We start from the raw sequence: 22,053 nt of genomic DNA, 5'->3' as shown, positions 1-22,053 counted from the left end.
AGAAACTGCAGTATGTGAGGAAATACTCACTTGGAAAACTGGCCTATAGTATTTTCATGGGTATCACTGGTGCAGAAAAGTTGCACCACTTGAGAGTGCATTCTGTCATGTTTATCTAGTATTTCCTTGAGCATTTCTTTTTTCTTTGCTTATTATTTGACCAAGCTACACTTTGGGTGAAGTAATTGAGTAACTGGAATGCACCATGAAGTTGAAAGAACTTACTCTTACCCTAATTCAGTGTACTAGTATCTCCTCTGAGTTTTTACTCCAAAATTTTTGTTCTGAAACTTTTCTGATTTCATCAGAGGGAGTTGTTACAATTTTTAGTATAAATTCTTTCTATTCCTTGCTCTTGGCTCAGAAATCTCATACTGCAGTACTTGAGTACATGCACGTGTTAGTACTGCTTGGAATGTTTGTTTTTCTTGTGGCTAACTGGCATCATTTCCCTCTTTATGCTTACATGGCTCCCTTAGAGCTTTTTTAATAAGCATTTAAAAGATTTCTAGCTTTGAAAGGTTAAAACAATAAAAATGTGGTGCAGGTGAAAGCTGTGCCAAATTTACCAATTCGTGAGGATGAATTTTAATCTGACATTACTGTAAGGTATAAATTAATAAATAGATAAAAGTATAAACAAATTGGAAACTCTGACCTCATCAGATGCAAGGCATGCTCTCGTGCATTAATCGTGACAACTTAAAATCAGTTCTGCTCTGTTAAGAACTGGCTGGAGGGCCAGGCCCAGAGAGTGGTGGTGAATGGTGCTGCACCCAGTTGGCAGCCAGTCACTAGTGGTGTCCCCCAGGGATCAGTGTTGGGCCCAGTTCTATTTAATATCTTTATTGATGATCTGGATGAGAGGATCAAGTGTACCATTAAAAAATTTGCAGATGACACCAAGTTGGGGGGAGTGTAGATCAGCTGGAAGGCAGGAGGGCTCTTCAGAGGGACCTGGACAAGCTGGAGAGATGGCCTTGTTGAACATCATCCCGTTGGAATCAGACCAAGTGCTGGGTCCTGCACTTTGGCCACAACAACCCCCTGCAGCGCTACAGGCTGGGGACAGAGTAGCTGGAGAGCAGCCAGGCAGAAAGGGACCTGGGAGTTTGGATTGACAGGAAGCTGAATGTGAGCCAGCAGTGTGCCCAGGTGGCCAAGAAGGCCAATGGTATCCTGGCCCGTGTCAGGAACAGTGTGGCCAGCAGGTTCAGGGAAGTGATTCTTCCCCTGTACTCAGCACTGGTGAGGCCACACCTGAAGTACTGTGTCCAGTTCTGGACCCCTCAGTTGAGGAAGGATATTGAGGTGCTGGAGAAAGTCCAGAGAAGAGCAACAAGGCTGGTGAAAGGACTGGAGCACAAGTCCTATGAGGAGAGGCTGAGGGAGCTGGGGTTGTTTAGCCTGGAGAAGAGGAGGCTCAGGGGAGACCTCATCACTCTCGCCAACTACCCAAAAGGAGGTTGTAGCCAGGTGGGCATAGGTCTCTTCTCTCAGGCAACCAGCAGTAGGACAAGAGAGCATGGTCTTAAGCTGTGCCAGAAGAGGCTTAGGTCGAATATTAGGAAAAAAATTTTTACAGAGCAATCAGACATTGGACTGGGCTGCCCAGGGAGGTGGTGGTCCCTGGAGGTTTTTAAGATGAGACTGGATGTGGCACTTAGTGCCATGGTCTAGTAACCACGGTGGTGTTGGATCAAAGGTTGGACTTGATGATCTCGGAGGTCTTTTCCAACTCGGTTGATTCTATGATTTTATGACTCCATCATTAGATTTTGTTTTCATTTCCTGACAAGGTAATGGATCTGTTTTAATCAATATTGAGTATGTAATCTGTTAGGAAATTCCTGTTACTTGGTACCAGGGGGACTGTGATTCCAGGTCCAGAGAGCGTGTGTAACTGCGTGCTCCTATACATACCTATACCGCCCTGGACATGCTGTTACCTGTGCAGGTACAGGCCCTGTGTGACACAGCACCCCCGGTGTGATGTGCTCCACTGCCTCCTGTGATGGTACCTAAGGGTCTTCTCCCGGCAGCATTTCTTCCTTCAAGTGCATCCCTTGAATTCTTATGCAGTGTGGACTTTCACAGCTTCTCTAGTTTTATCTACTTTTTTTACTGAGGGAAAGAGGTGTACCTGCAGGAAGGTTAAGGCCGAGTGTATTTAGACACGAGTGCAAGGGACTGACTAAGCATCCGAAATTCCCTGTGCCTCTCGCCAGACCATCAGCGCGTCCTGTGCCTTGACCTCGGGAGATGTGAGAACACAGTTTACAATTAACCTAAGCGCTGCTATATCCAATGCAAGCGGTGAGATGAGTGACACGGAGCTGTCGTGCCGGGGACAGGCAGGCACATCTGGCACTCGGGCCGGTCGCCGACTCCCCGTCCCGTCCTGAGGCGGACTCCGGGCCTGCGCCACCCGTCCTGGGGGAGCCTGAGCGAAACCCGGCCCGGGCCGTGCCAGCCCAGTGTGCTCTCTGTCTGCGGGGCCCGGCCCGGCCCGGCCGCTGTTCCCCGGCCGCAGCGGGCCCGTCCCTCGCCCCCCGCGGCCCAAACACGCCGCTGTCCCGGCAACGGCGGCGGCGTCACTTCCTGCGGTTCCGCCCCTCCCTCCGCCGCCGCGCTGGGCCGGGGCCGCGCTCCTCGCTCGGGCCGTTGCGGCGGAGGCGACACGTGGCCCCGCGGGCGGCATGGCCGCGGCGGCCGAGGCGGCGGGCGGCGGCAGCAGCCGCCATGAGAAGAGCCTGGGGCTGCTGACCACCAAGTTCGTGTCGCTGCTGCAGGAGGCCAAGGACGGCGTGCTGGACCTCAAAGCGGTGCGAGGGCGGGGGGGAAGCGCCCGCGGCATCGCCGGGTCCGGCCGGCGCCGCGGCCCCGCCGTGCTGCGGGGCAGGCGGCGCAGCGCGGGGGCCGGGCCGGGCCGCCCGCGACCTCCACACCGGGACCTCCACCGGCCAGTGACGGGCTGAGGGATCCCGGAGGTGGCTGACAGCCGCCGCGATCGGCTAAAATACGCGTCCCGGCTCTTTGTCAGTAGGGTATAATGGGTACCGTGCATTAAATATAACTTATTGAGGGTGTTTTTATTCACTGTGTCCAGTTTTCGGCTCCTCAGTTCAAGAAAGAGAAGGAGCTACTGGAGAGGGTCCAGCAGAGGGCCGCAAAGATGCTGAGGGTCTGGAGCATCTCTCTTATCAGGAGAGACTGCGGCAGCTGGGCCTTTTTAGTCTGGAGAAGACTTGAGAGCAAATTCATTAATGCATAGAAATATTTTAAAGGCAGGGTACCAAGAGGATGGTGTGAGACTCTTTTCGGTGGTGCCCACAGACAGGATGAGGAGCAGTGATCATGAACTAAAACACAAGAAGCTTCACCTCAACGTGAGAAAGAAGTTCACACTGAAGGTGGCAGAGCACTGGAACAGGCTGCCCAGGGAGGTCGTGGAGTGTCCCTCTCTGGAGACATTCCAAACCCGCCTGGATTCCTGTGTAACCTGCTCTAGGCCCTTGTTGGGGGTTGGACTAGATGATCTCCAGAAGTCCCTTCCAACCCTAATGATTCTGTGGTGTTTTTTTTTTTACTGCACTACATTGCTCTCTGCACTGACTCTGTATGGATTGCTGTTTAAACCTGTTTCTCACCCACCCCCTTGATGTTCTCTTAGCAAGAGAAAACCATGTTGAAAATCAGACCATCTCCGTGGTATTTTTTATTATATGTGTATGAAAGATGCTGAATTGGCAGGGTAGGTGGCAAATCATCATCATCATGCCCCTCTGCAGCCAGCCTGCCACCTCTGAGGCATGAGAGCATTTGGGCCGCGGCAGCTGGAACATCTTCCCAGTGATGCCAGGGGACCAGCCTGCCTTGGCCAGGTGCTTGTGCTAGGAGGTCGTTCTGTTGCAGGAGGGATTGTTGTGCAGCTTACTTTATTGTCTGTCATGTGCTGAGAGATGTTCCAGGTCAGTCTGAGAAACAAAACATACTCAGTTTGTAAGACATTGGGCCAAAAAGCTTGGCCTTAAAGTGCAAAAGAGGATTGATTTGAACGATGAAGTTGGGCTGAAGCGGGATGGAATAGTGTTTCTGGTTCTCTCTAGTGAGAAAGGTACCTACTCAGAGGGAATGGGTTGGTGGCGCTGCAACCAGTTACAGACATTTCTGCTCAAGGCCCACTGGAGACTGGTTTCTGAATTTGCTTTGTTGGAAGTAAATACGAACTACAGTGCATAAACTGTTGGTACTTCCATAAACAGTGAGTCAGAACATACATTTCTGTAAGTGGTTTTCTCATAAATAAGTTGCATATCTAAGGAAAAATGAAAAGCAGGAGGCATGTGTGTGTTATGTCAGTGTGCTCAGGGAACTGAAGAACAACAGGCCAGTCTTGAAATGGAACAGAGTGTTCCAAGAAACGATTTGTGCAGTGAACACCCTCAGGTGTCTCCCTGCTGATGGGTACTGACCATCTGATGTGCTGCAGGTTAGTATTTTCTGTAGCAAAACCAGCACTAGGAAGAAAATGTAGTTTGGAAACAAATGTGTTTCCAGCTTTGTGATTTAGCAATTGAGAAGGAAAATCTGTTTCTGGGACATTTTCTGGTGATCTTTGAATACATCTATAAATATAGCTTACTGGTCTGGAAGAGGACACTTTGGAAATGTTTTAGTGCTGGACACTTCTCTGGTAACATCTGACAAATTGTGGGAGTGAAAGTGAGAATTTACTTGAAGTTTGAATTTTACAGTGTTTACTTTAAAATCGAACAGCTATTCTAGAATAATGATGTAACTGTCACTGAATAACCCTGTATAAAAAATCTAGTTATGGGATTAAACTTAAAACATTAAGGGATGAGACAGAAAAGAAAGAAAACAAAGTTCCTATCTGCAACAACCCATGAATTGCAGGGAAGAGAGAAAAAGAGCAAGATGAGTGAATAAGGGATAAACCACCTGAAATGAAGCCCAAAAAATCATGTATTCTTTCAGTTCATAGCATACAGTTGCTTCTGCCTTGATTTCTTAAATGGGCTTTGTTTCTGGCAGAATGCCATCCCTACTATAATGATGGTTAAGTAGTGTTCCTGATCATCAGTGCAAAAACATCAGGTATTCTAAGATGAACTTCTTTTTAGAAGTGTATTGATCAGGTGCAAATAACAACTTCCTTACACTTGCCCTACTCCACAGAAGAAAAATAGCCCGTCCATTAGATTTTACATTCCCTTAGCCTTTATGAATGCGATGATATTCAGTACTTATACTTACAGGTTGACAAGAACACCATCCAATTTAAAACTCCCTCCAAACTGTTGTTAGCCTTCTCGGGGAGAAAATGTCATCTGCTAGTGGCACAGTGCAGTAGATGCAGGACCTCTTTCCTTTGACACTTGGCGAGCAAGCAGTCATTGCTGCCTAGTACTTTGTTAAGCTCCTTAATAATCACTCTGCTACGGTGTTCTATCGAATTCTTCTGCTCTTCGGATGTTAACACAGCAAATTTGCAGCTGATGATTCATGGTGCCTTTTGTCAGTTCTCAGGGAGCAAAGCTGTGTGAGGGCACAGACTCTCAGTTGCCTTTTTTCTGGCTGGTGGTTTTATTTCTGGGCACGGTTTTGTGTGTCTCTGTGCATGCCTGCAGCTGAAACTGTGCTGAGCAGTGTGTTTTCTGTATTCCAGGAGTTGCACAAGCTGAATGCACACAGCACTGAAGCCCAGTGCTTATACGTTTTTCTTCTAGCTCTGTGAGACACTCATATAGTGTTTGTCTTGAATACATACATAGTCAAAGTATGAGGAGATACTAGGAGAAATTACGAGAGTTCAGCAGTTTTACATTAGAAAGATTTTATGAAGGAACTCCAAATACAAATGATTCAGAGGAAGGAATGTGGAAGCTACATCCAGCCATGTTAGCAGGGCTGTTGTAGATGTCTCTTTCTTTACATAGGGTGAGAAATGATGTGTTTTAACAGTATTTTTGACAACAGGAGATTTGTCTCTTAATTTTTGAAGTCACTAGTGGGTGGTTTGTGTGGAAGACTGACCCATGTACCTACCAGAAGGTGTCGCACTGATAACTGCTAGAATGTCAAAGAGGAACTTTTCAATTCTTTTTAGAATATCTCTGAAACAGCCCGTTGAATTTTTAGAAGATCATTAGATTACAAGACGAGCACCAGAAAGGTAGTGAATGGCTGGATTAAACCTCCCAGTTTGGGAACTGGCCCTAGCTTCTTTGTTGGAATTCTTGTTTTAAGTAGTTGAACTTTGTAGCAGTGATTGAATTATATACAGGGCTAGTCACACCAAATACATATGTAACTGTGTCCTTCATTTTCCTATGAAATAAACCCCTGTCCTGGGGTTCCGGAGCTTGGTTTGCAGCAGTGGTAAATTTCTGCTTCTGGTGTTAATGAAGCTGTGCTTTGGGCATACAAAATGCAATAACATTTAGAGTAGAACAGTTACTCCAGCTTTTAAACATCTGGAATTGGGTACTCAAAATTAGTGACTTTTATTTAAAGTCTTAAGCTTTGGTATCATAGCTACAAATTTATGTACATTGGTATTTTTTACTACCAGCACATCTTGAAAATACATTAAGATTAATAAAGCATTTACATTTTGTAGACAGGCCTTTGAGAAAATTTCAAGAGGCAATTAAATTTGTCTGCAGAGCAGTTTTTTCATTGTTCAGACTAGGAGCGGTAGACTAAGTTCTCGGTCAATATGTAGAGCAATGGGAAGAGAGCAGAAAGTTGAATAGCAGCTGTTTAAGTGTATGTTGTTCATTCGTTGCACTGAATAATGTAAACAGCTTATAAAAATTGTGCCTCTGAAGACTGTGAGATACATGGGGTGCTGATTAAACACTGTACAGATGGCATAAGTTTTGTCACTGTCTAGATTCTTAAGGTTCTCTTGCAGTCCTTGGAAGCAGTGTGTATGTATGCAGCAAAAATAGCAGGTTAAGATAGCATGTGCATACCTGCTGATACAAGTGATTGAAGAGCCCGTTTCTTTGGAGAGAACTGAACTGTGCGCTTTTTATGTATTTGCATGTATTCTGTTTGATAAGAAAAGATTTTAACAGACTGTTGCAGAAGACCATATGAAAGATAAATGTTGCTAAGGGTATCAGTAGAAACACTGTTTAGTGGGGTACATCACTGTCAAGGAGAAGGAGTAGTGTTTATATCTCATAGCTATAAGAGTATTTTTTTAAATAATCTCCATTTTTTCATTTTGTCCTTTCAATTTTACTTAAGTAGAAAAATGAAAAAAAACCGTACTACTAAGCAAATGGATTTGTGGTGGTCTCTCAAACATACATGCTTACAAAAACCATTAATTTAATAGATTGTTGGAAAAACTGAAATAAATCATTATCTTCCTATAGTGGAAATTAGTTTACCTTATCCATTAGTTCTAATTTGGGATGCAGAAGTCTTTGCCACCTATCCTTCTCTTTATTATTCTTCTAATTTTTTTAATACATATAATCCCTTGTAATCGTTGTATCTAAGTGTCCTGAGTAGCTACAAAGTCGGACTCCTCTTTGCTTTCTCTCCTTTTAGCTAATGTTCTTTGAACTTGACCTGCCTTTCAGCATCAAAGAGCTGAGGGTGTGGAAGGCAGGAGTAGCTCAAGTTTGCTTATTTTATCTTAACTCTTTGCATCAGGTGCATAAAAGTCACCATGGAGAGAGATAAGACATGAAGCAGAGTTTCCTCTTCCTGGTGCTCTGCTTTGCTCTGAGAGGTGAGCTGTGACAGCCCTCAGACGCACTGTACAGATAGCTGAGCGTCAGTGGGACATCCCTGTGAGCTGTGCTAGTGTCCTGGTGCCTGTGGAGCTGTTTGTGGTGCTCAGGGTGACACTGAGTGAGCCCTTGTACACTGTGAGGTGGATTCGTGTGAGGACAATGATGGCCTGAAGTACTGCAGCTCTCCTTCGGCCACTTTGTGAAATTACAACCCTGTTGATTTGTATCCCAGTACTGCTGAAGCCAAACAAAAGCTTCAGTACTTTGTGTCAGCAAAAGGGATGGTAAACTTAGCATGTCCTTGGCTCGAGAGGCTTGCCCACTGCAGGGTGTTGCTGTCTGCCTTCCCTACTTTTTCCTACCTTCCCGAAAGAGCACTGCAAGCTCCTTCATGCAGTTCAACAGCACATGCTCCAGATACCAAACATGGTCTTGGCAACCCATGTGAATATACCCTCCTGTCCAGGGATGACCTGCTGACCTTCAGCAAAGTGACGACTCCATGTGGTTTGCAGCACTACCTGCAGGTGCTGAACTTTAGAATTAGTGGTGGAATATCTGGCTCTTGAAGAGTGGAATCTTCTCCCTTCAGAATGACATTACATGGCATTTTTCCAAGGGAGTGGCTTAACTGTCTTTTCCTGCAGCATGCAAGTTGCTGATACTTGTTCTCTTGACAGGCTGCTGATACGCTTGCTGTGAGGCAGAAGAGAAGGATCTATGATATCACCAATGTTTTGGAGGGGATTGATCTCATTGAGAAGAAGTCAAAAAACAGCATTCAATGGAAGTAAGCCATGTCAATTCTGCAAAATTTTCATATGCTCAAGAGCAACAAAAATTGCCTCTTGCCACTTCTGACTAGATATGACACCACAAATGCTCATTTCCTTCATATTGAATGTTAGTAGATTTTAAAAATGTTGAAAATAGACTTAAGAAATTATCATTGCCTGTTTGCTTTAGATTTTTACTTGTGGTTTCATGAACCCTTTTACCTTTTTAAGAGGAGTAGGTGCTGGCTGCAATACAAAAGAAGTCATAGACAGGCTGAGGTATTTGGAAGCTGAAATTGAAGATCTAGAGATAAAAGAGAAAGAATTGGATCAGCAGAAACTGTGGCTTCAGCAAAGTATCAAGAATGTCATGGATGATTCTACAAACCACCAATATCCTTTTAAAGTAATTGTGTGCCTCTTGGAACTAGAATTAAAGCAACGGCTAAGGTGTAGGTAATTGATAAAGCATAATGTAGTCTCTTTTATCCAGAAGAAAGGTAAGGCAAATATTTTTTCAAGTTTTTCTCAAAGAAAGAAGATACAAATTTTATTTACATGGCTTTTTAAATTCTGTGACTGTGATTGGTAACATGAAAATAATTTAGCACATATATATGTATTTTTAAGTCTGTAGTATAATCCTGGTGTCTTTCTTCAATTATATGTCCCCCATTCACTTAAGAATTGGACTCAATGATCCTTGAAGGTCCCTTCCAACTCAGAGTATTCTGTGGTAGTCTATACTGTTTTCCAGCACTTGAATTTATACCTTGTTACCACTGCTTTACATGAATCTGTTTTGTGTTGCTTCGTTCTCCTGCAAAGATTAGGCTATCACCCAAAGATAAATTGAGTTGACAGTGTCCTGAAACTTGTTGGGCTTGAAACTGGGAAAAAAAAATCCTGTGTTTAGATAACCCATGAACAGAGATTTCTAGCTGCATAAGCATGTGCTTAGCTATCTTGCAAGATACTGGGCAAAACAGACACCTGAGACTGGGAGCAGGAAAGTGCCCTTCTTATAGACACTGTAGCACCAGTGATAAGTATTTAAATATTACGGGACTTGCTATACAGAAACTGGTTGTGTGAAATGGATTTTGTAGTAAAGGAGATTGAGGTTAGATGTTAGGAGAAACTTTGCTTTGGGAGAGCTAGCACTGGAATTGACCTCCCAGGGAGGTAGTGAATTACCCATCACTGGAGGTTTTCCAGAAGAGGGGAGGCAGACATCTGTCTGGAATGTCTGAACAGTGGATCCTACCTTGAGGCAGAGGAATGGGATGGGAGATGAACTCTGAAGTTCCCTCTAGCAGTCGTTTTATGTGATTACGGGAAGTCCTGATACATACTTGAATTCTGTAGTGTCAGTGAGATAAGTGGTGTTCTTCAGAACAAGATTTTACATGTTCTCCCTGTTAGGATCTCTTCTCAAGCAAGCTACACAACTTTTTTTCTTTTTGTATTTTCTTTGCGACTACAGGTTTTTCTCTTTAAAAGACAGAACTCTTCTATTTTTAACTATTCATTCTGAAAGACAAAAATTATGCTTTGATTACACCTCTGAGTAACAATAGTAACTTTATAGTTTAGACTCAGTTTGGACAAACTGCTTTTAAAGGGCAACACGTACCAGTTCTACGTTGCTTCAAGAAAAATGTTCCTTGACATACATTACATTTTCATATGTCACCCATGAAGATATCTGCAACTGCTTCAATGGTAAGTTGCTGCTGCTAGGCTGTATTTCTAAAGCAAAGGATTTCCTGGTCTTCCTCTTGAAAAATGACTTGCTTTTTCCTTGCAAGTATTTTGAATTTAGAAGTACTCAATACTGATGTCTCATAATGTTCATGACTACCAAGTTCCGGCATTTTCTAGTTGTAGTTACAGATTGTACTGAATAGAAGCTCAGCTGGAGTCCTGGTTTCGGATGCCTTTTTTGGTATTCATACTTTGCAGCAGCTTGCCTCAGGCCATTAATGGAACCAGAGATAGGACATGTGGGTCCAACCCACCAAATGAACCAGACAGATCCAAATTTCATACAGTTTCTCTGGTGGCAGTTGTGGTCAGAGTTCCTGATGATGCTGTATAAATGGAGGCAGACAAAGTTCAATGATGGAGCTGCTAAATCAAAAGGATTCCTGTACAGGTTTGAAGAAACTGCCAAGAATTGCTGGCAGAGGTTACTACCCTTGACATTCTTTCCCGATCCCAGGGCACCCAAGGGAAGATTGTTGTTCAGCCTCCAGCTAGGCTTAGAACCATCTCAAGGAAGGCTGTTTTTTAATAAAAATGCAAGATTAGAAAACTACTGCAGTGTTTAACAAAAAGGAGCTGTAACTAAAAAGAATTAGCCATTACAAAACATGGAGGCACTTGGCATGGCACTCAGATAGTACTTCACCTAAGTGTCTTTTAGGAGGCAGAGAAAGAAAAGTGTTATTCCGAATCAGTTATGGACAAAGGGGAAAGGCAAGTGACCTGCAGTGTTGTGCCAGTTCTGTGGAAGTAATTGTGATCCCCTGACTTCAACCAACACATTTTAATGTGCATAGTAAGCCACAGGTGAGTTTGATAGCCAGCTCTTAATATCGCAGTTGTGCTTTGGAAGCCGTGAGCTTAGATACTTGGAAGTGCTGGCTTTGAAGATGATCAATAATACCTTTTCTTCCTTCTATTAAATCTTTGTAGTAGCACCATTTGTCAAAGTCATAAAGTGAGCTAGACCAGAGAACTGATTTAGCTGAAGTAAGTCATATGAGGAGCAGCTGAGGGAGCTGGGCTTTAGCCTGGAGAAAACGAGGCTCGGGGGAGACCTTATCACTCCATACAACTACCTGAAAGGTGGGGGTCGGCCTTTTCTCCCAGGCAACAAGTGATAGGATGAGAGGACGTAGCCTCAAGCTGTATTAGGGGGGGGTTCAGGTTCGACATCGGGCAGAATGTCTTCATAGTAGGGTTGTTAAGCATTGGAATAGACTGCCCAGGGATGGTAGAGTCACCATCCCTAGAAGTGTTCAAAAAATGACTGGACGTGGCACTTTGTCTAGTTGACAAGAGGGTGATCAGTCACAGGTTGGACTCGATCTTGGAGGTCTTTTCCAACCTAAATGATTCTTTGATTCTGTGAAAAAATTAATTAAATATTTTCACCTTATGTTACATATAAAACTAAAAGATAAACAGGTTCTTGCAACTATGACCTAAGTATTGGAATTCTGTGATTTATATCATGCAATATACTTGGATCTTACAGGTACTATGCAAGTCTTAGCACAAGTTCATATATGCTGAATTATGTATTTTGTCTTAGAATATTACCATCTCTCATTTGAGGGGGTACCATGCAAGACTTAGGAAAACTATGCACACTTTACACTTATTTAAAAATTGCTTTTTAACCAGGAGATACGCTCCTAGCAATTCAAGCACCTTGTGGTACACAGTTAGAAGTACCTACACCTGAAATGGTATGTACTGGTTTCTTGTTTACCTAAGTGTTCTAGAGGAACAGTGGAAAAGAGCTATCTTAGAGTGGAGGATTTATCTCTGTCCATGTGCAAGAGGAGGGGGGAAATGATTAGGATTGTTTCGGTTGAGAAGGGAGAGGCCAGATGGGAAAAAGTGGGGTTTGTACACCCCTATGGTAACTGTCTTCTATTAAAACCAAGATACATTAGTGGGGTTTTCTTACCATTTCTTCTTCTTTTTTTTTTTAAATGTTGCAACTTTCCAAATTGTGCATAATTGTCATGAATTCCCTTGAGAATTCATGGATAGAGGCTTTTATCTGTCAAGTTTCTCCTTTACATTGTTAAAACGGATCTTTTACAAAAAAGCCTTTTAGATTCAGTGGTAGGTTTAGTTTAGATTTAGTCTCATGGTAGTAGACTAGATAGAGAAACAGACTGCAGTCTCGCTTTAGCCAAAAGACTTAAATGGGTAAGATTAAAGTAGGAGGCCAAATTATTTACCTCTGTCCATCTTTATTTTTTTTTGTTGTTGCAGTGCTCAGTTTTAAATAGCGTTTACATAGTTGGGAGAGATCATTGTATGAAGCACGATAGCCACTGTGCTTGTAGAAGGCTGAAATTCACCTGAGAAGTTTCACAAGCTATTTTTAGTGAGGCTAAGCACAGTCTAATATCGTAAAAGCATGCCAAGCTAGAGCCATGAAGCTGATCAGTGGTACTATCTTTGTCCGTCTCTGCCGAAATCAGTTCAGGCAATGGTAAGGTTCTCTGCAGGACCCAAGTTAGCAGCTGTGATGTTGGGCTTTTTTTTTTTTTTTTTTTTGTCAAGGACCAAAACAGCTGAACTTAGTCTTCATCACCTTGTACAGTGTTGAGTTCTCAAGGAACAGTAACTTTCATAATACACCACCTTTACAGGGACAGAATGGACAGAAGAAATACCAGATCAATCTTAAAAGTAGTTCAGGACCTATCCATGTGCTGCTTATAAATAAAGAATCAAGCTCCTCCAAGCCCACGGTGTTTCCGGTTCCTCCGCCCGATGACCTTGCACAGCCCTCATCTCAACCTGCAGCTCCAGCGACTCCACTTAAACCCACTACAGCTCCCCCAAATCCACCAGAACATGACCTGAACCAAGGACGAGAGTTACCACAAACACCAGCTGCGGACACACGATCAGGTGGATCCAGGGGTTTTCCTACCTCCAACGGGGTGGGGAGGAAGGCAGCTAGAGGGAAAGAAGAAACTGTTAGGAAAGGTGATAGACAAAGGAAAGTTCAAGAATTTGCACAGCATAGCAGCTGTCTGTTGACAAACTTCTCCAAGGGCTTACTAACAGCCCTCAGGAGGTTACAGAGACCCCTCTTCCTCTTCTGTCCGGTGAAACACATTCTTCCCTCATAGCTTATCATCTTATACTGAACAGGTTTGGGATGTAATCCTGTTGCTTATTCTGAGGTGCTTCTCCAGAATGCAGTATGGAGCAAAATTGCAAGCCTCTGATGGAGGATATTATTTGAAACATGTACCTTTTAATGAGACTGATAATACAGGCATCAGTTCCAGCTTTTGTGCCACAATGTCATTTACCTTCTTCCACACAGAGTGAGAGACTGCCTGAATATCAGGTATTTTTTTCATAGTAATGGTAGGGTAATAGGAAAAGATGTGAGAAAATGCTGTGAGTGGTACAATTGCATTTCTGAGGGTCCTGATTAACCTTTATTATCTTTTAATTAATTAACTAATTAACTTGTGCCTGTGGAAGGGGGAGACTCCTCGCACCTGATCCCGGACACTGGCCATGTTCCCAAAGACAAAACTGGGTGCAGATGCTTTGTGTTCCATGTCTCCATAACATGCCTTTCTGTCCGCAGATGGCAGCGTGCAGCGGGACAGCGCGGCCCCTGCAGCCCCCTACTCCAACCTTCCGGAGCTGGCGCTGTACCCCAGCCTTTCAGGAGACGGTGCCCAAGCCTCAGCCATCTCCAGTGACTACCAGGGCTTGCTGCCTCTGGATGTCAACTGTATTCTCAAGCCAAACTCATTTGACATTGCAAAGATGGAAGAGCCCACAGGTAGGGAGCAGTAGTTCCTGTTTGAATGTTTATACTGGTTTCCTGAGCCCTTCTTTGTGACCAAGTTACCAATGAGTTACAGGCAAAATGACAGGCCTCTGTTTATCTCCTGGTGAAGCCACTGAGCCAGCTCTCAGTAGCAAACTCATTTTGAGCAAATGAGTTTCTCTGCCACCAAGTAAGCATCATGTTGTATATGGCTCTAGGGTTATAAGAGATCAGTGGAAGAAGTCTAGTGTGTGGGGGGGGAACTGAGGGATACAAAGATAAATATATTTTACATGTACATGGCATGCTATGTCTGCAGCTCCTACAGTGCATGAGCCACACTGTTCTTTGCAGTTCAGTATTTTACTGCAGATAATATGTGTTGACTTCTATAAACACGTATTAAAAAACCCCCACATATATAAAGCATGTGCTCCTGTCTTTCACAGGAAATATCAGTGGGGATATTATTGATGAACTCATGTCTTCTGACGGTAAGTATTTAGCATCTTTTCTAATAATCACAAGTGTAGCATGGGTTTTGTGTGAACAGCACTTAGGAGGCATATGTTAAATCTGATGACAAGACTCAGTATGAAACTACTTCTTTTCCCTGTATTGCCTCCTCTGTCATTCTTGTCTTTGCTCCCCTTTCTATTCCTTGCAACAGTTTAACCGTCAAAATATGAAAACCTTAATCCAACAAGCACTTACATGCATGAATAACCCACCAGTCCTTAATTCAGGGACAAATAAAGAACAGGCTGATGACTAGTGTGCTGCCTTAAAAAAAAAAAAACTTAAAAAAAATCTGTTTTAATTCTTTTCTGCCTCAGGCTTCCTGCAGGTGCTTTAAATAAATATTTCAGAACATAGTTACATGCCTGTGTGCAGAGTGATACGTGGCTTGCTGCGGGTACACTAATAGAACAAACGTTACCCATTTCTGCTGTTGCACCTCAGTGGCCATAAGAGTGCAGCACTGAACCACAGCTGCTAAGTTCATGTGCTCCTGCCTCTCTGCTCAGTCTCTCTGAGGTGCCAGGCAAAGAGGTGAGCTCAGCTGGTGTTGTTCCTTTTGCCCTGTGCTCTGTAAGCAGCCTGTGCTAATATCTGCCCTCCAAGCAGACAGCCTCAGCTCCTGCAGAAAGAGATGTGTAATTGTAAGATATGAGGTACAAGATGGGATTCTGTGAATGTGCCAATATATGGTCAAAATGCAAACAGCCTCCGCTTCTAGGGCAGGTACAGCATGCCCAGCTCATCTACACTATGTTAGAGTTCCTGCGGTGCCGCATGAGAGCTGAGGCTTCTCTTCTTGCATTCCCGCCACAAAGACAGCTTCAAGTCCATGCTTGAAATGCAGTGCACAGAAAAACTGCTAGCCTTCATTTCCCCTCTGTAAAATAGGGATAATAGTAACTTCCTGACTTATTTGAAGGCAGATATATGCAATATTGTAACAAGAAAAAGGAATATAAATTATGGCTTTCTCATGAAAGTTTTCAAAAGCTGCTCAGGAGCTCTTTGGCTGCAGGAGAAATTAAACCCATATTCCACAGTTGTCGCTCTATTTCAGCAAACTCAGTTAAAACACCAAGCAAAAAATGGTAGATAGGTCACTTACTGCCTTAGTTTGAATGCAGTACAGATATTCACAATATGCATCCTAGCGTGCTTTTCAGATTATCAAGACTATTTTAATTATGAAGACTAACCTTTGTACTGGTGATGACAAACATACTGAATGATGAGATAGGGCTGATATTCCAAAAGTGTTTTAATTTAAACTAAACTATTCCTGCTTTACAGTTTTTCCTCTCTTACGACTCTCTCCTACTCCCGGAGATGACTACAACTTTAACCTGGATGATAATGAAGGAGTCTGTGATCTCTTTGATGTGCAGATACTAAATTATTAGATATTGTGTCAACCAGACTACTTATCTACCTCTAACTATAACATTCTAGACTTCTTCATAACCTAAGTATTTGAATAATGAATGTATAACTTCTTAGTTCACTGACTCTGGGAGTATATTTCCTTTTGCTTCCTTTAACTACTTCACAAAACAAATTTGAGAACAAGAAAAAAGGGCTCTTATCAAAAATTCTGGCACTTTTTCACCCAAGTGTTCTCTGTGTAATCCAATTATTTGAAGTTTTCTTTAGTAAGAAAAGCAAAAATACTTTTTAGCCTTTGATCATTTTCTAAAAAATGATTAGGCTTCTTGCTCACAGTTAACAGCGTTTTCTTTGAAGCTTTACTGCCAAGAAGCTTTGTATATTCTTTTTTAACCTTTCAAACAGTTTTGAAGCTTTCACTGCCAAGTTGAAAAGTGAAGGGTATCACCTTGAGTTATGCTAAATTGTTTCAGTGAACCAATTTTGTGAAGTGCCTTCTGTTTTAGCACTTTAAGTTTCTCACACTGACTTCTGACATTCCACTTTCCTAGATGACAGGAAAGGTCTGTTTGTAGTTTGTATTAAAGTGTGCCAATACTTGTATATTAACAAGATTTTTTTTAATAAAATTCTTCAAACAAACCCATCAGTGTTTGTGATCTTTCATTTCTTGCAATCCCTTCATTGTCCATTTTACATTACAACTGAGATAATAGGTTTGTAGCAGCATCCACATTTGCTGGTTCCTCTTCCAGATTTGTGGAAACCTGAAAAAAAAAGTTTCAGTTTAAAGTAGAAAGCAATTTGTTTTTACTCTGCTTGAAAAAACCCCAAACTAATAAATACCCATTGTCTAGAAGATTAGTTTGTCTTTTATATATTTAATTTAGGCTAATTTTGCAGTCATACTTCAATAATTTGGGGGGATTACAGGATTCACTAAACTTAACAGATAAGCTGACAATGCTTTATGCAGGAGAAATACAAAGTGTCATGCCAGTAACAACATACATGGCACAGAGACAAGCTCACCTTTTAGTTCAGAACTGCTCTTGACATTTTTACAACTTTGGAGAAAATACTGTTACAGCCTGGGTCATCAAACTAGGCATTGTCATGTACAGCCCTACTAGCACAGGAGCAGCAGTACAGTCTGAATTCTTGGAGGAATAAATAACAAGCCAGCAGGGACAGGGCCACTGGCACCAACTGCCTTGAAATCCTTGCTCAGCCTCATCCTGTACTGACAGCACTGTCACTTATGTTTCATTTTTCCCTCAGCCTCTTCTTAACGTATTTGACACTTGTTTCGTCACTCACAGCCATACAGAAATCTGATCAGGAAGTACAGAAATCAGGCACAGGAAGTAATAGTGAACTCATGTCCACATCTCCAAACAGCTCCTCCTTCTGACAGCCAGCATGGATTCATCTGTACCTCATTCTGGCCTTCTGCTTTCTCTCTCCCCAAAACTGCCCAGAGCATCAGAAGGAGTCAGCATAAAGAGTTTATATGGAGGAACTTGTCAGGAATTAAACTCTGTAAATTAATTCTTGTGTAAGATTGCATGTAGCCCTGTATAAAAAACTAAACAAAGGAAGGCAAGTGAAACACTGTCTTGAACCCTAAGCACTGCAGGCAAAACCTCTAGTACAGAAATTGCTGGTTTAGGTGTTGGTACTTCTGATGAGGGAACATGAAGGCCTAGGCATCAGGAACAGAGAGAGACAGCTGTCTGTTCCAAAGCCCTGTCTGGTGCTTCAGGTTGGGAACATCCAGGTTCGTCCTCTCAGTGTCTATTCATGGGGAGACATAAGTCTCAAATCAAAGAGCTGGGACTAACTTTAAAAAAATAATTTAAAACCAGCTGGAATAATTTAAAACTATGTTTTGGAAGCGTGCTTCAGCTTGGCTGCCCACCCTCTTCTCTCTCTAGTAGTTACATAGCATTTGAACATGCTAACCAGGTTTCAGCATTACCACACAAATGAAATTAATAAAACTGGGTTTATAGCTTTAAAGCAACTGCACAAATTGCCTCCAGTCTTAAAGCCAGAATATAATGCTTTAAAAACACACATATTCCTTTCAGTCTCCTCAGATTTTTACAAAGGGAAATTACCTGTTGAGTCTTCTGAGGTTCTGCTGAGGTGCCTTTCGATAGCTGCTGCACTTCTTTCTGAACTTCAGCAAATGCTTTATTTATTGCACTAACTTTTTCAGCATTTTTAATGTTTATCTGGGAGGGAAAAAAATACACATATTGGTATTTTTAACAAAAATTCCACCGACATGTGAAATTGCACCATTTTTCTTCAAGTATTATGCAGACAGTATTATATTTCTGTCTTCCAGTATTGCTCTTCAGTATGTGTATCTGTTACTTAATTAGGCCACCTAGTCCTGCACTAATAAATTTAAAAGGGAGAAAGTACTTAAACTTATTCTATTGGAATGGGAGCCCACAATGATCCAGAAACGGAACACAGAGAAAACAAAAGCCAGGCTGTAGACAGGCCCTGCTATATTATATATAAATTGTCTCTGCTGCTCTTTCCTCCTCAGTGGGAGGACTCCTCACACTCTGCCCTTGGTCCAACGTGAGGTCCCTCCTATGGGAGACACTCCTTCATGCCCTTGTCCAGTGTGAGTCCTTCCCACAAGCTCCAGTTCTTCACAAACTGCTCCACCATAGGTCCCCTGTGGAGTCCCAAGTCCTGCCAGGAGCCTGCTCCAGCATGGGCTCCTCTCTCCATGGGCCCACAGGTCCTGCTAGGAGCCTGCGACTTCCCACAGGGTCACAGCCTTCTTCAGGCACCCACCTGCTCCAGCATGGGGGCTGCAAATGGATCTCTGCTCCACCATGGACCTCCACGGGCTGCAGGGGCACACCATGGTCTTCCCCACAGGCTGCAAGGGAGTCTCTGCTCTGACATCTAAAGCACCTCCTCCCACCCCTTCTTCACTGACCTTGATGTCTGCAGAGCTGTTTCTCTTACAAATTCCCACTCCCCTGTTCTGACTGCTGCTGGTGTTGCGCAGGTGTCCCCCCCATTTCTTAACTACATTATCCCACAGGCACTGCCAGTCCCTACTGGGCTCGGCCTTGGCCAGCGGTGGGTCCGTCCTGGAGCCGACTGGCATTGGCTCTGTCAGACACAAGGGAAGGTTCTGGCAGCTCCTCACAGAAATCACCCCTGTAGCCCCTCAAACCCAATACAATTTGCAAATGATTTTACCATTTTGAATTTCTTCCAGTAGTTTGCCTTTCAACATCACACCTTGCATCCTACTTGTTGGTCTGGCCAACTCCTACCAGATTTTGCCACATTTTTTTAAAGAAACTCTATGGCTGTAGCAGACCAGGATGTGTATCTCTGGGCATCTCAGCCTCACTTTTAGCCTAAGTCTACCTTATAAGTTATTTAATCAAAGATGCTTGCTTTTAAAGGGGAAGAGCTAAAATATGGACATGTGCTATGCTTTGGAGGCAATTATCCATGGTAGAGGAGCAAGGTGGATGCAAGGGGGCATAAACTCTTTCACCACAGCAGCTGGTCTCACCCCTAGCACCTGTTTCTTTCAATGTCTGGAATCGGATCATAGCTAAGATAATGGCCTTTTACATTGCAAATGTTCCAGAAGCACACTCATAAGTTTTCAGGCAACCCCAAATTTCAGGATACCTACTGTTGCTAAAGGCTAACCCTGTAATTCACCTCTCAGCATTTTACACAGGCAGAAGCAAACCATGCATACTTATTTTGCTTTCAAAGCCTCCATAACTTCAGAGCATGCTTACATTAACAATAATTCCATTTATTCTGAGTGACCAAGAGAACCAGTATTAAGAAAGCAGTGGCAAGAGGCTGATAAAACAGGCCTACTCAGATTGGCACTTTAATCCATAATAACTTGGGACAGTGGCTGTAGAAATACGGACCCAGATCCAATCGGAGGAGGGACTGTGGGTAACACAATCGACAAAGATCTTGGGCTTCCCATCAAGGCTTGTCACCATCTTCCAGCTTCACAGGGGTGTTAAAAGGATCCAGTCAGTTTCAATACCTAATTTCTCAGCTGCTCAGGCAGGACTCCTCCATAGAAAGAGGCTCTATAGCTGGCATAGGTATCTACATCAAAAGTTGTCTGAATAGTTATAATGGGATTTTAGCTATTAAAGAATAAATGTATTTTAACAATTTTTTTTCTGAGCGTCTTCCTATACTGCTTAATAATAAGTAAATCCTATTAAGCCCAAAGGCTTCATGCATTAAAGAATACAGCTTCAAACACAGAGAATAAAATTTTACTCCTAATAAGCTCCTGACTTTTCATGAATATGGTTTTAAACCTGTTTCTCCCTTTGTTATACAGAACACTCTAGACTAAGAGGAGATGCGACGCCAACAACATGAAATTGTTATTTCCAAAGTTTGTTAAATTCCTGTCTGTTCACCAGATTAATTTGTCAAGTGGCTTTGGTTCGCAGGAGGAAATCAGAAACAGCCTTTCTTAAGAGCTGTTTAGCTCTGTTTGTCCAGCAGACTGAAACTGCATCGAACAGGAACATTAGGCCACTAAACGTTCTGCTTTTATTACTTTTATTATCTGACGCCTTCCTAGAGGGACAGCTGAACTCTCAGAACACGCATCTCAGGCTGGAGGCAGGGTTTGAGGAGAAGATACCATATAATGACTCACTGCTACCAATAGGAAAACTCTTTCTTAGACACCCCCCCATTCCCTCTTCCCCTGCATCGCTCCCAGCTCTGCGACCCACTCTCTCCCTCCTCTGGGCTGTGCTCCTCTCCAGACATGAAAATGACAGAATAATATTTTTGCTTCTTTACTTTTTCATTGCTTTAGTGTGTTAACTCACAGAAGCATCTGCAGAGCATCTGCAGCCCATCTAAGCTGCAAGAAGAAGTCAAAGAGGAATTAAGAGCAAAACATACAACAGTGTGTGTTCCTAGATCTGTTCACTGCATCTCACTGACACGGTTTTACTTGACAGTTGAGGCAAATAAACAGCTACTGGATCAGAAGAAGCTCCATCCTTTCTAGTTCTCCCACACCAAAATGTTTCTCTTTGCACTCATTCATAAATAAGCTTGTTCAACTCACCAACCCAGCCCATAAAAATCCAAACCGCATTTTTAATTGCTTTTGCTGCTGATTTAGCAAGTTTAATCACCTAGCAGGTGATGAGTTTCCGAGCTAGCATCAAGGAGAGCTGTGGAAACAGAGCCCAGAGCCTGGGGCTGGGCTTGGGAACATGATGGAAAGGAGCAGGACGTGCTGCTAATACGGCCCAGTGAACGTGAACTCACTGAACTGCTGATGCTCCCTTTAGCATCGCATTCTCTAGGACACGCCGAGATGCCATCAGACATTTCCCAAATAACACCTGTCAGGAAGAACCACTTGAAATCTTCTCTGGCAGATGCTGCAGATCAGTCAGATAAACTCCCTGCTCTTCTCTTTTTGCAGATTATGACATCCACATATAAACCTGATTTAGGGTGAAAACCGTGCGCTTTGCCACTCTGCCCGGACGCACGCTGTCCCTAAAACAGCTCGATTTAATCAGTCCCGATTTAATCAGTCCCGAGAACTTTCCCCGCCCCGCAGCGAGGCCTAAGAGGAGCAAATCCCGCGGGGCCGAGGCCTCAGGCAGCGGGACCGGGCCCTCCCCCCGCGGTGGGACGGCACCTCCGCGCCACTCACCTGCTTCAGCGCGGAGGTGACGGGCCTCGCCTTGCCCTTGGCCTTGGCCCTGAGGGCTCCACTGCGGGCGATGCGGAAGACGCTGCCGGCCTTGGCGGCCCCGCCGCGACTCTTCGCCATGGCGGCGGCTCCGGTGGGCGGGCGGTGACGTCACACCCGGGGCGTGACGTCGGAAAGCCGCCAATCCCCCCAGCGCTGCCAGCGGGGGGCGCAGCGCCGTGCGCGGCCGCCAGGGGGCGAGCGCCGCCTCGGGCGGGCACCGCGGGAGCGGCGGTGCCTTTTCCCTGTCCCTTCCACTTCCCTGTTCCA

At 43.7% G+C, this 22,053-nt stretch overlaps 3 protein-coding genes across 6 annotated transcripts in view; 1 reads left to right on the top strand and 2 right to left on the bottom strand.

Moving 5' to 3' along the window:
* The window catches only part of SLC7A13 (solute carrier family 7 member 13), a 33,298-nt gene extending 30,747 nt beyond the window's left edge, over positions 1–2,551 (bottom strand). The window contains exon 1 of one of the 3 annotated variants that reach the window (XM_039380977.1): positions 2,144–2,551. The gene's annotated coding sequence lies outside the window, so the exon portion shown is untranslated. The other 2 variants (XM_039380976.1, XM_039380978.1) reach the window with 2 other exon arrangements.
* E2F5 (E2F transcription factor 5) lies at positions 2,522–16,655 on the top strand. Its single transcript, XM_027736509.2, has 9 exons — positions 2,522–2,825; positions 8,462–8,571; positions 8,789–8,950; positions 10,239–10,282; positions 11,972–12,036; positions 12,958–13,222; positions 13,920–14,120; positions 14,558–14,602; positions 15,921–16,655. The coding sequence occupies exons 1-9, from the start codon at positions 2,700–2,702 to the stop codon at positions 16,028–16,030; spliced, it is 1,128 nt and encodes a 375-aa protein (XP_027592310.1). The 5' UTR covers positions 2,522–2,699; the 3' UTR covers positions 16,031–16,655.
* Positions 12,536–21,883, bottom strand: RBIS (ribosomal biogenesis factor). Of its 2 annotated transcripts, XR_005563431.1 has the most exons (4): positions 21,745–21,883; positions 18,137–18,253; positions 16,657–16,780; positions 12,536–13,270 (listed from the first exon to the last, which is right to left on the bottom strand). XR_005563431.1 is itself a non-coding variant. In XM_027736517.2 (3 exons), the coding sequence occupies exons 1-3, from the start codon at positions 21,862–21,864 to the stop codon at positions 16,712–16,714; spliced, it is 306 nt and encodes a 101-aa protein (XP_027592318.1). In that variant the 5' UTR covers positions 21,865–21,883; the 3' UTR covers positions 15,871–16,711. The 2 variants fall into 2 exon arrangements, 1 of the variants encoding a protein (XP_027592318.1); XM_027736517.2 differs by lacking the exon at positions 12,536–13,270 and having other exon boundaries at positions 15,871–16,780.
* Positions 21,884–22,053: the final 170 nt, after the last annotated feature.

Source organism: Pipra filicauda, unplaced genomic scaffold (assembly GCF_003945595.2).
Source record: "Pipra filicauda isolate LSUMZ 115617 unplaced genomic scaffold, ASM394559v2 scaffold20_size4479445_pilon, whole genome shotgun sequence".
Taxonomy (NCBI): Eukaryota; Metazoa; Chordata; class Aves; order Passeriformes; family Pipridae; genus Pipra; species Pipra filicauda.
Note: the sequence above shows the minus strand (reverse complement) of the source record. Positions and strands in the feature narration are given on the sequence as shown.